Raw genomic sequence first — 13,743 nt, 5'->3', positions numbered from 1 at the left:
AATTAAAGCTCAATATTATCCAGCAAGGGTTGTCAACTCACACATCACCAGGACCCAGAGAAATAATATAAATTAGTGAACCTGTGCAGATTCAAGCAAAACAGGGATTCCTGCCCATAGTTCATTTCCCCACTCTTTTTTTGGCTGCACCCAAGGCATGTGGAAGTTCCCCGGCCAGGGACTGAACCCAGACCACCGCAGTAACCAGCATCACTGCAGGGATGATATCAGATCATTAACCCACTGAGCCACCACGTAACTCTCATTTGCCCACTTTTGACAGATACCCAAGCCCAGAGCAGTAGTCCTCTAGTAGTTCAAGCTCAAGGAAAATCTAACTATCAGGGGGAAAGACAGATGTAATAACATGGACCCCGTGCAGACCGCTGGCTCTGCCCTGTCTGGTGGAGGCAGCAGCTGCCCGGCTCTGGCCTATTGTTAACACGCAGAAATCTCAGGGCCGCTCGCCACAGAAACAGGGAAATCCACACTTTTATGAAAATCTCCTGATCTCAAAATATTGACAACACATCCACCTGGGACCCTACATAAAACATATTTGCAGGCCATGGTTGTCCACCTGACACTACCTGTCAATCAAAAGCTACACTGCTGACATCCAACCACAGGAGGAAACCTGAAGGCTTTTAAAATGCATTTAAAAAAAAAAGAGTTCCCGTCGTGGCTCAGTGGCTAACGAATCCGACTAGGAACCATGAGGTTGCAAGTTTGATCCCTGGCCTCGCTCAGTGGGTTAAGGATCCAGCGTTGCCGTGAGCTGTGCTGTAGGTAGCAGACATGGCTCAGATCCTGCGTTGCTGTGGCTGTGACTGGACCTGTGGCCTGGAACCTCTATGTCCTGTAGGTGTAGCCCTGAAAAGACCAAAAAAATAAATAAATAAAAATAAAAATCATTTCTTCTCCCTTATAAACTAAAGGCATATTGCACCCTATTGGTTTTTTTTTTTTTTTCCCCTTTTCCAATTCACAATTCCTGCGGCATATGGAAGTTCCCAGGTAGGCGTCGCATCAGAGTTGCAGCTGCTGTCCTGTACCACAGCCACAGCAATGTGGGATCCAAGCCAGGTCTGTGACCTATACCACAGCTTGGGGCAACAATGGATCTTTAACTCACTGAGTGAAGCGAGGAATTGAACCCACATCCTCACAGACACTATGCTGGGTCCTTAACCTGCTAAGCAACAAAACCGGAACTTCCCTCATTACTTTGTTTTGCATCCTTCAGATTCACAAGGCCAATTTTTAAACTTCAGGCTTAAAAGAACAGTAATGATGTCCTTTACTTTATCAAAAATCTTTTTAGCACATCCAAAAGAATCCCAGGAAAACTACTTTCGGAAAGTAAAATAGTGACTTCTGGCCCAAATGTGCACTGCATGTGCACTGCAAGCTTTTTGGCCTTTACAAAATGTAAATATTAGGTTATCTGTAAAACTGGAATATCCTGGAAACTGTTCTTCCCCATTGTTTTGTTTTGGGGTTTTTTTGTTGGTTTTTGTTTTCTGTTTTTGGTGGGTTTTTTGGTTTTTTTTTTTTTGCTTTTTAGGGCCACACTAGCGGCATATGGAGGTTCCCAGGCTAGGGGTCCAATGGGAGCTACAGCTGCCGGCCTAGGCCACAGCCACAGCAATGCCAGATCTGAGCCGCGTATGCAAGCTACACCAGAGCTTGCAGCAACGCGGGATCCTTAACCCACTGAGCGAGGCCAGGGATTGAACTTTCATCCTCATGGTTCCTAGTCGGATTCATTTCTGCTTCGCCACAATGGGAACTCCCGTCATTGTCGTAAGGTTACCCTTATCTGAAAGTGCAAGCAAAACTCAACTCCCTAGTTAATGAAATTAAGCCAATCACTCGCATTATGGGAACCAGATATGCAGAACTTAAAGGGCTAAGACAGGACCCCACAGCAAGCTGCCTTTACATTTCTGTACATCAAAATCACTGTTCTCCCTCCTTTCATTGACATGGTTCCCCTGCAAATGCAAATAGTATTATTTAAGCTGTTCTCTCTCCCTTTCAATAGAATTATCCGTCGTTTCACTGATCTCACATTTCAAAATATTGAATGCTTGTAAAACAAGCAATTGTGTATTTTGATGCTTGCTTTTAACAGCACATAATGCAAATATTTATTCACAACAGTAATTTCCATTGTGCATAGTTTTTACATCTAATTAGGGCCTCTGAAAAATTACAATCATGGAACACAAAAGCGTACATTACATCTAAACAGACGTTCAAAGGATAAAGTAACTTCTCTGAGAGGGGACAATTCTGTCCTGGGACTTGTTGTCTGGGCATGAATACAAAATTCTATTTAAGGTTAACGATGAGAGAACATGTGAATATTTTTCATATTAGGTTTAAGATGAAAATGATCTTAGGGTTCCCGTTGCGGCTCGGCGGGTTAAGAACCCAACTAGTATTCATGAGGATGTGGGTTTGATCCCTGGCTTCGCTCAGTGGGTTAAGGATCCGGTGTTGCCATGAGCTACACACAGTGTAGGTTGCAGATGTGGCTCAGATCTGGCTTTGCTGTGACTGTGGTGTAGGCGGCAGCTGCAGCTCCGATTCAACCCCTAGCCTGAGAATTTCCATATGCTGCAGGTGCCACCCTAAAAAAATAAAAAAAAGAAAAGAAAATGATCATAAGAATCAAATATTGGAATATTGTCATGTCGTCAACCATCGAGTATCCATTGCTCCCTTTTCCAGTACTTCAAATTATTCTGCATCACTTGCTTCCCCCACCCCATTTTCATAGCAGGTGGTTGGGAGGGGCTTCCTACTCCAGGCTCCAAAGAAGAAGCTTACTAGCTCAACTTGAGCCAATCAGCCTGCACCTAACCCATCCTTCTATGCTGATTCAGGACAGGCTTATGGAGCAACATGGGCCTTTAAGAGGCAGAACTTTGATGGAACTCTTACGAAAAATGCTCTACTTACTGAATTTATTTATTTATTTATTTATTTTTTTTTTGTCTTTTGTCTTTTTGTCTGTTGTTGTTGTTGTTGCTATTTCTTGGGCCGCTCCCGCGGCATATGGAGGTTCCCAGGCTAGGGGTCGAATCGGAGCTGTAGCCACCGGCCTACGCCAGAGCCACAGCAACGCGGGATCCGAGCTGCGTCTGCAACCTACATCACAACTCACGGCAACGCCGGATCGTTAACCCACTGAGCAAGGGCAGGGACCGAACCCGCAACCTCATGGTTCCTAGTCGGATTCGTTAACCACTGCGCCACGACGGGAACTCCTACTTACTGAATTTAGAGTAAAAAGGTGTAACTCTGAGCTAAGGAAGCACCTCATGTAAATGAATGTCAATGTGTCTTCGAATAGAACCAATACAGTTAAAGAGGTACAAGGAGACTCTACGTCCCTTTGGCATCATGTGAGCACCTGGATCAAGCCTCGCCTGATACCAGAATGCCCCCAGAATTCCAGCTATGTGAACAAGTATGTTTCCATTTTCCTTTAGGCAGAGACGTTAATGTTTACTTCCACATTATCTGTTGACTGAGGTTCTCTTCACAAAGCATCCCTGGGAGCACCCACTGTAACCAACTCTGCATCTTCTTCACCAGCCACAGGCTTTGTGACCTCATCCACTCCAACTTCCTCAGCCTTCAAGAGGCAAATCATCCCGGGGCATAGGACCACACTTGCAGGAAAACAGCTTCGGGGCCTTAGAAGTCACATCCTCCACGTGTTTTGAATACTTTCCAGAGACAACAAGGTGCTCGGCAAGGTTGTTGGGCAGAGCAGGCACCGACACTGCCATCGCTACGAGCATCAGGGTTTAAGGAAATAGATGCTTTCATGTATCGCTAATACCTGTAGCAAATGGTGCAGCCCCTTTGGAAAAGAACTTGGCAGCAAAACTCTAGCCAGACTCTTTGGCCCAGTAATTAAATGACAGTGACTCAAAGAAAGTCACACAAAGCAAAAATTGTGCACAAAGACAATAATTTCCTCACAATGGCAGAAAACTATAAATTATGTAATTGTCCGGCAAGAGATGAAAATTTAAAGCTATGGCACAGACATTAAAAATATATTTGTGATGCATTTTTAAAACATGAGGAAATGCTTATATAAACACATGAACTCAAAAAAAGTCCGAAACCAATTATGTGTCCCAGAGACAATGTGAACACAACTGTTTTAAAAATTCATAGAAAAACAACGAGGACAAAAGACATCAAAATGTGAGGCAGTCATCTTTGGGTAGTGAAGTTATTTTTTTTTTTTTTTTTTACCTCTCCCTCATGTCAGGATTACTTTGAAGTAGCTTACAAAAAAGAAACATATTGGGCTAGAATAAGAAGGCAAGGAGGCAGACAAGAGAGACAGAATAAGGAAAATAAAATAAAGCCAAGGATGAAGCTGAGTCACAAGATGTGTCTCTTAAGTTCCTAGACTTATAAATAGCAAATCTGGCTCTGAGACTCCGAGGAGTTGAAGCAAAGACAAACACTTCGAAATTCACTTAGAAAATTCATGGTGTTCATAGGATAAAGTGTAAACGATTTCCCGGTATAAACACAGCTTTTTTTTTTTTCCTGGTACTAAGGTCTAGGAAGCATTTCTTAGAAAAGGACCTTGGAGAAGCGAATGTTTTAATAGATAAAGTCTTCAAGGTGTCTCTCCACTTTGTCTTTGCACCTGCCACTCTCCAGCTCCTGTCTGCTGTGCTTCCCCTGCTGGCATCTATGGCCCCACGTTCAGTGGGATGCATGTACCCATTTATCTCCTGTGTTAGACTGTTCTAACCTCTGATCTTTCCCAATGCAAGGCTGCCACATAGCACCCTCACCATCTATGTGTGTATCTGCCATTCTCAGGCTACTCTCAGGAATAGGCATCCCATTGCTATCACATCCAGCCTCTGATAGAAAGGTCCATTTGGGAAAGGCTGGGATGGAGTCCTGGGACAATGGAACCCTCCGATTATGCTCCAGGTTGACATTAGCTACCTGCCACCATCTGACACCTACGATCCACCAAAGCTCATTGCCACCAGGACATGTTCATCCAGCATCTTGACAAGCATGCTGGAGCAAACGCAAACTCGGTCCCCACCTCTGGAGAGCAAGAAAAGCAGGTATCTTTCTTTTTATGGGATGGGATTTCATTTCTCTTTGGATTCCCCATTTCACCCAGTAGCCTAACAATGGCTCTAGTATCATGGCCTTCCACCTCGAATTATTACTTCCACCTCCAATTAGGGATCGCATGTAAGTTCTGAAAGGTTCAAAGTGCCCAGAACAGCCAGAAGGGTTCACTCCAACTCCAGACTTTGGTCCAAATAGCATCCAGTCTCCTGAGCTCAGTCCATGCAGACTACAGAGATGCCTCCATGGACTTAACCTCAAGGCCTCCTTAGGTTGATTGGGCTTCCTCTGCCATGTCTGCACCAGCTCCCTCAGCTGACCAGGAAAACACTCTGCCATTCCCAGCACCTGGCTAGAGCTCACTGCCCACTCAGCACACGCACACATTTCTTCTGCTTCTCCCTCCAGCAATTTACAGCAGTTTCCCTTCATCTATGAATCTCCAAATATACTGGGGAAATCTATCTTATATCCCTCTAATTCATCTTAGGGATGGAGAGACACAGAGCATCTCCAAACACTGTCATCTGAGCTCATCTCTATATTTGCTTCCTCTCTCCCTCAATGGCTCCTCTTTCAATAGTTACTGATTTGAGAAAGAAGAGAAAGAGGCCACGAAAGCATATGCCTGGGAACCTATGTTTTTCCAAATCTTTTGCTCTCGAAATCAAAAGTCAAGAATCTAGGAGTTCCCTTTGTGGATCAGTGGATTAAGAAACCGACATAGCCTCTGTGAGGAATCGGGTTCGATCCCTGGCTTTACTCAGTGGGTTAAGGATCCAGTGTTGCCATAAGCAGTGATATAGATCGAAGATGCGTCTCAGATTCAACCTCTGGCATAGGAACATTCATATGCAGCAGATGGGGCCCTAAAAAGACCAAAAAAAAAAAAAAAAAGACCCCAGCTTCAGGCTGTTCAGTGCTCCTCTAAAGTCTTTCTGGATTGTTCTTTTGGCCGCACCCATGGCATACATAAGTTTTGGGGCCAGAGATGGGACCTGCATCACAGTGGTAACCCAAGACACAACAGAGACAATGCCAGATCCTAAACCCACTGTGCCACCAGGGAACTCTTTTTCTAGATACTTTTTAAAGCAGATTTTTAAGAATAAATGACAAAAGTAATAAAGAACTTTCCTGAGTCTTTGGTGTCATCTCACAGCAAATCCATGCTGCTTTCCTGTGATCACTGCTCCTGTTTGCTGGGGGCCCCACAATATTCTCTCCACAAGTGATTCATTCTTTTTCTTTTTCTGTTTTTTTAGGGCCACACCTGGGACATAGGGAAGTTCCTAGGCTAGGGTTCAAATCGGAGCTGTAGTTGCTGGCCCGCATGACAGACACAGCAACACCAAATGGGAGCCTCCTCTATGACCTACACCACAGCTCACTGCAATGCCGGATCCTTAACCACTGAGTGAGGCCAGGGATAGAACCTGAGTCCTCATGGATAATAGTCAGGTTGGTTACAATGAGCCACAAGGGGAACTCTAAGTCATTCACTCTTGTCTGGCATCAAAAGTCAAACTCATCTATCCCTAGATTGACAGAACCTAACATTCTCCTTTCAGAAACAGGGAAAATATCGTCTGCCTTCAATCTATCTGCTTCTTCCTAGTTCTTTACAATTTCAGTAAAGATCCACCCCAACTCTCAATCCTGGGGGAACCAAGGCCACCGCAGGCTGCCCCTCACCCAGGGTGCCTGCGTGCTAGTGAAGCAGAAGGATCCAGGGATCTGGAGTCATGGCCCAGGGAGCACAATTACAGGATCGTAAGCATCCTGGCTTTGGCAGCAACCATACCCATTTCCCATCCTCAGACCACCTCCTCCACCTCTGCACTGTCTTGGGATTAAAATCTACATTTTAGTCCCTTTTCCATATCATTGTCCATTGATGGACATTGATGGAAAATGAGGGTGGAAAACATTAGAGAACAGGACGTCCCTGTATCCACTCATCTAACAAAATACTGAGCACCAACCACATCCAAGGCTCACAGCTCTCCACCCTGACCTCTCAGCCCTCAAACATCACCATGTATAATTTTTGCCTGATACATGGATTTGTTTATAGTTACTATATATAATCAAGAGCAGACTGTAAAATGGCTAACAGTCTCAGAATTCCAGTTCCGCCACTTCTTAGTTGTAAGATCTTGGACAAGTTTCTTCACTTCTCTGAGTTTCAATTTCTGCATCTGTAACATGGGGTAAATAGCAAAACCGACCCCAGTGGGCTTATCTGCAAATGCACAAAAATCATTTCCATCAGTCACTCATGCAATGCCTAGTATGTAGTGACTTTAAAATCTGATGTTATTATTATCAACCAAAGTATTTCTGGCAGCACTTTGAATGGGAGCGGGGCGGGGGGGGGGGGCGGAACAGCATTAAACCATTTTAGTGTTGCACAAAATTTCTTTTAGCAATAGTCTACACTCTTAAGGATACTTAAACATGTATGCAGCCCCTGCAATGTCCAAATACTATACTAAATATTGGAGAGAAACCAAAGATGGATAGAAAAATATACAGATGTTGTCTCTAGAGGTACTTAAAATTTAACAGAGAAGGAGTTCCCTTTGCAGTGCAGTGGAAACAAATCCAACTAGTAACCACAAGGGCACAGGTTTGATCCCTGGCCTCTCTCAGGGGGTTAAGGATCTGGTGTTACCATGAGCTGTGGTGTAGGTTGCAGATGCAGCTCGGATCCCGCATTGCTGTGGCCGTGGTATAGGTGTAGGTCAGCGGCTACAGCTCTGATTAGACCTTAGCCTGGGAACCTCCATATGCCGCAGGTGAGGCCCTGAAAAGACAAAAAAAAAAAAAAAAAAAAAGAGAGAGAGAAAAAAGAAAAAGAAAAACAAGAGGATGATTGCAGCGATATTGTTCTAAGGTAAGGCCCGCAACCCATCATCAGAAGCTCCAGAACGTGCCACAACTCTCCTGCCAACACCTTGATTGAGGCCCCGAGACAGTGACTTTGGACTTCTGGCCTCCAGAGCTGGAACTGTGTGAGAATGAAGTTCTGTTGTCTTAAGTTTCCATGGCATGTGATAAGGCAGCCAGAGGAAATTTATAGACCCTCTGATTAAAATCCATTCCTGTCCTTCCTCTTCTCCTCAACAGGGCAGAGGAAAGGGCGGCTGCAGAATTCATCATTTGCTGGGACAGTTTTGAGGGGGAAAGAGATGCTCTTACTATCCTCACCAGGACGACGTGGGTGACGGGCTGATGCAGGCAAACCAGGACATGCCATGGGTAGCTCCACAGCCTACCTGACCACTGCCTGTCCCCGATTCAGTGTGGTCACTCACTATTCTGTCCCTTTGTGCAGAACCACAAGTTCCAGTGCTCTCTGGGCATGTGTGCACACACGCGTGTGTGCATGCACCCTCCCTCTTAGGGACATCCCCTCCCTGTTAATACCACCCCATCACTCAGATGCTCTAAGTCAAATGCTGACATACCTGCACTTCCAGATGCTCACTCCATCCCTCTAGGGCATACAGTTGAACTTCACATTCCTTTATATAATATTACATTTTATATAATATACAGTTACATTTTATGTAATTAATATCTTCCTCTATCTCCTCTATAAACTGCTAGTTCTGGGAGTGTGGTAACCGTATCACTGTGGGATTTTCTCACTACTGCAATCCCTATGACCAGCATGGAGGAGGGTATGTGGTTGGTGGTCAAAAGGCAGTTACTGTGACACAATGAGGAAGGGGAGGGGATGGAGAAAACCAGAGGAGGAAAAGGAATCGGGAACTGAACCCAGAACTGGGGGGTTTTGAGCTCAGGGCTTAAAACCACGGATGATTTTTGCACTTTACGCACCAGAAGAATGACTAGCAGTAAATAAACCATCCTGGATCTAAGGACACTTTAGTACCTTCCTTAACCCTGTGTTCTGAGAACACCGGCAAATAGTAATTCCTGCAGTTTCAGGCTCACTGAAGCCTGTGGCCTTCGATATTTGTTGAATGAACACATTTTATGGATTTATGCATGAACAGATGGATGGATGGATGGATGGATGGATGGATGGATGGATGGGTGAGTGGATGGATGGGTGGGTGGGTGGATGGATACATGGATACATGGATAAAGGATGGATGGATGGAAGAGTACATAGATGGATGGATGATGATTGGTTGAAGAAATGGGTGAATAGATAAATGACACATGAATTTAAAATATAGGGCAGTATAAGCTTCTGCAGTAGGGTATTCTTGGAGTTTTTGTTTTGTTTTCCATTTTCTCTTGACTTTCAGAATTGAACTAAATTAAATGGACCTTGATACTTGGAATTCTAACTTTCTATGCATAGAGGTATTTTTTTTTTTATAAAAGCATATTTAGTACTTAACTCTTGAATTCAGGAAAAAAGTAAATTTCATGGTCTCCCCATTCCGTAGCCTTTTCTTTTGATAGTGTTTAAATCTAAGCAATAAAGTCTCATCTCTCTGTCTCTCAAACACACACACACACACACACACACACACACACACACACACACACCACACCCCATACCAATGTGCTCTCTCCTGAATATTCCTTCCTCCCTTGAAAGCCTGGATAAGCTGTCACTATAAACTGAAGCACCTGCGGTCCAGAGCTACAGATGGATATTTCCTAAATTAGAGGTGGTGCTACACCCTTCAGATGCTTCACCTCTGATCTAAGAGGAAGGCTAATCAAGGTGGAAACACTTTGCAGGAAGGTGCCCTCGCAAAGCTGTGCCCCAGGAAGCTGGCTGGACTCTGCTGGACGCAGGCAGAACACGTGGCTGGCATAGCCCGGAGGGCCCCATCACTGCAGCCAGCGGCTCCTCTTGCAGGATCCCAAGCCTCTGTGAGTGTCTGCTTCTCAAAAAGCATTTGCAAGAGAACACAACCGGGGGATGCAGGGAAGGGTCAGGACAAGCAGCCTGAATGAGGCAGCCTTCCTGATTTAGGACTGAAACCTGCCTGACTCTGCGTGCGCATCTCCAGTCTCATCCTTAATTGGTCTTCGCTCCCCCCCCCCAACACACACTTTCCTGGCTCCTGCCTCCTCCCATGAAGTGAACAGCAATGTATAAAATACATCTGCAAGCCGGCACAGCTGTAAGCTGCATCCCTAAGGAAGCCTAGACCCGAAAACAGAAGCCACAAGCTCACAGACAACTTGATATGAGGCCATTCACCAGGAAGGTTTTGGGGACCACCTGACAACAGTGCCAGTAAAATTCTCTGTTTCATCGTAAAGTTTCCAGGCTCCAAGGGATTGAAGTGCAAGCAGTAACATTTTATTTTGATTTGATTTTTCCAAGATCTGCATCAAGTTGCTCTATGACCAATCACTTCCTGCTCATAAAATGTAAACAGAGGTGAGGTTCAAAGACATGAACTTGGTTTCCAAATGTGTACAGCAAAGGGTATTTTACTCAGTCCTGTGTGGTGGCCTGTATGGGAAAATAATCTGAAAAGGAATGGATTATATGTATATAAACAGCACGTTGCGCTACAACTGAAACTGATACAATTTTGGAAACCAACTTTAATAAAATTTATTTTTAAAAAATGGGCACATCTTTTCATTTGAAGCTTCATAGGTAGAAAGAACTAAGGCAGTACAGTAAAAACAATAATATGCTGAAGCATATAGTTAATATTTGGTAATAATCTCCATGTTTCCATCAGACCCAGACAAATTAGGCATTTTAGAGCATGTGTATCTATGCATGTTTGCTTCCAGTTAAAATCTTCTGAAATACAATCCACCTTGGATTTCAAGCTGGTTTAGAACTTTGGCCGGAGGCTCCGAGAGGGGAAAGTGATTTGAACACACTGGAAAAAGCACTAAAAGGTCCCTGCATTTAGAAATTACATCTGCACCATGAAACTGTACACAACCTGATGGTTTTAGGGGTGTTAAGCTCAAAATATGTCAGAGGTTGGACTTACAGCATCCTTCTACAAGCTGAGACCTCCACATCTGCGTTCCTCATTTTAAGGACATTTTCAGTGTTTCTACTTGAAAAAGTTCACAAGTATCAGGGGAAATGCAGTTCTCTGCAGCACCTCTCAGTCTAACAGAGAAATCAGTTAAGGGACCTATGTACCTTAACGGAGAAAACACACCAGTTAGGTCACATTTACAATGCTATTCTGTACCTTTCTTAATAAAACTTGTTATGGCAGCATAAAAACAGAGTAGCCTATTCCGACGAACAAACCAAGTGACAACCAATAAAAAAGCACGCCTCGTAGCAATAGGCAAGTCTGCGGGGCTGTTGTTGCTGCTGTGGATTTGGGGTTTTTTTTTTGGTAACCTCACGTCTGCTGGGTTGGATTCACTGAATTCATCAACCTTTTCTTCCGTCTCTCTCAAGCACAACATAAACCCCCCCGAGGCTCCGGTCCTCAGAACTGTTCTAACTCATAATGAGGAGCTGTGAGCCCATGACGTCCGCACTTGAAAAGACAGCCAAGAAGGGTGGGCACAGGTTCCCCCCCTCCTTTCTAAATCACTCTCCAGCACAAAAACCCGGCGAGTGAACTATTGTCAGATCTAAAGCAATGTAACCTCCATGATGAGCTCAGAGAACAGAAAATTCCTGTAATTAAAAGGCTCTGAGCATGATAATTGGCTTTGAAGTTTCTAAGAGAGATTTCATCTCGAATAGCTTCTCAGAAAAAAATGTTTACAGGGATCAGGGCCCCATGCTAGAGCTGATTAAGATGCTCCACTTCTCTCCTCATCTATTTCTCTGAAGGTAAGAAGCTGGGGTGGGGGGTGGGAGGAACCACACACAAATATAGAGTCCTGCTCAGTAAGAAGAAAGAACTGCTGGTCCTTCCAACCATCTCCTGTGTGAATCCAATCATCTCCCTTCAAGGAATTCGTGTCCTGAGCTTGCAAACTTGCTGTTCCAATGACAGACAGGAATGGTGACAGAAGGCAAGGCAAGCAGATGGGGAATCCCTGCTTTCCTCACAGCTGCAAGTCAGGGGCTCTGCTGGGACAACTCAGGTACAAGTGTGGTTTAAACTCCGTGTCTAACCTGCACGGATGCTACCACGGGCAAATAGCCACAGATGCCCCCTCTCCCTCCAAAACCTCTCTTAGAGAAACTCAAAACCACCTCTCCTAGCTCCGTGACATAGGAATGCACTCTACAGCATTCCCATACAGAACAGTGCTCTGGAATCATTTCCTAACGGGTCCGTGGCAGCAGGAAAAGTCAAGTCTCAATTCCAGAACCTTTCAAGGAAGTCCTTTCAATCCCTTCCTCTGACTTCTTGCTCAGCCCTCCCAGCGCCCACCTCTCCTTTCAAGATTTTCCACCGCCTTCCCCGAATTGAAAACGCAGTGGGGTGGACGGGCTATTTTTCTTCCCTTTGCGGTCTCATCCAGGGCCTCCCACCCAAGTCTTCCGGGGAGGCATGTGGTGCCAAGGGGCTTCGGAGGACCTTGGCCGCCGCACGCGCGCGCGTGCACAAGCACGAACACACACACACACACACCCCACGCCCTCTCTCCCCGCCACCCCCACACACATGCGCACCCTCCCACACGCTCACTCCCAGCAAAGTTCGTCTCGGGGCCCGAGGTGGCGGCGGCATCCCCTTACCTTTGGAGAAGAGGGCGGCCAGGCTGATGAGAACGGGGGACCAATGGTGCCACAGCGTCCCCATCTCAGACGTGCACATCGCGGAGACCCGGAGCGAAGATCCCCTGCTCCCCAGCGCCGTCTGGGCGAAGAAGACGCAGTCACCAAGCCCCCAGAGGACCGGAGCGGGCGGAAGGATGAGGGAATGCCGGGCTAGGGGCGAGAGCAGCGGCGGCGCCCTGCGCCCTCCTCCCGCCAGTCCATGGTCGGCCGGGAGGCGACACCGTGCGCCGCTCTGGAGTTGCTCTCCGAGTCCAACGCGCGCGCAGGCAAACCCCACCTCCCCTTCACCCCCACCAGGATATTTTTATTTTCATCCACGAGGATCTGCTCCTTTCCGTTTACCCAGCGAGGACTGGACCCCAAGTGGCCCCTAAAGGGCGCCTCCGGGAGCGCGGGGACGCTGGTGGGTGGCTCCGGGTGGGCTAGCGCTCGCGGGCTGCGGGGCAGCGGGGCTGCGGCGCCCGGGGCGCGGGCGGAGGCGGCACGGGGGTCCCCGGCCGGGTGGCGCGGCGCGGGGCGCCCGGGCGCACGGCCCCCATCCCGCCCGGCCGCGCCCCGGGGCGCGCGCCAGAGCCCAAAGTTTGGCGGGGCGCAGCTGCTTCCTGCGCTGCCCGCCTCAGACCTGCTCCGGCCCCGGCCCGGGCTCGCGGGGCCCTAGGCGAGCGGCGCGCACGGCCGGCTCCGGGGACGCAGAGCTGCCCCCGGCGCTGGGGGAAGGCGGGCCAGCGGCGCGCGGAGGAGGACCCGCGGGCCCGAGGACCTCGCCGCCCGCGCGCCGGCCCCGCTCTGCCGAAACTGCATCCGGCAACGGACGCGAGCGCCACGATGCCCCGTGCTGGCTTGGGGTCTGCCTTAAAAAATTGTCGTTTTTTTAAAAAGCCCCACCCTTTCGGAGTGACAGCTGTGAGCCCCAATCCGCACAGTCAATCCCA

The 13,743-nt window shown here is 47.0% G+C and overlaps 1 protein-coding gene across 1 annotated transcript in view; it reads right to left on the bottom strand.

The window, feature by feature from the left end:
- Positions 1 to 13,037, bottom strand: part of TMEM132D (transmembrane protein 132D) — a 774,579-nt gene extending 761,542 nt beyond the window's left edge. The window contains exon 1 of the mRNA XM_021072330.1: positions 12,770 to 13,037. Within this exon, the coding sequence (XP_020927989.1) occupies positions 12,770 to 12,848 (79 nt within the window). The 5' untranslated portion in view covers positions 12,849 to 13,037. The remainder of the gene's footprint in view (positions 1 to 12,769) is intronic.

Source organism: Sus scrofa, chromosome 14 (assembly GCF_000003025.6).
Source record: "Sus scrofa isolate TJ Tabasco breed Duroc chromosome 14, Sscrofa11.1, whole genome shotgun sequence".
In the NCBI taxonomy this organism is placed as follows: Eukaryota; Metazoa; Chordata; class Mammalia; order Artiodactyla; family Suidae; genus Sus; species Sus scrofa.
Note: the sequence above shows the minus strand (reverse complement) of the source record. Positions and strands in the feature narration are given on the sequence as shown.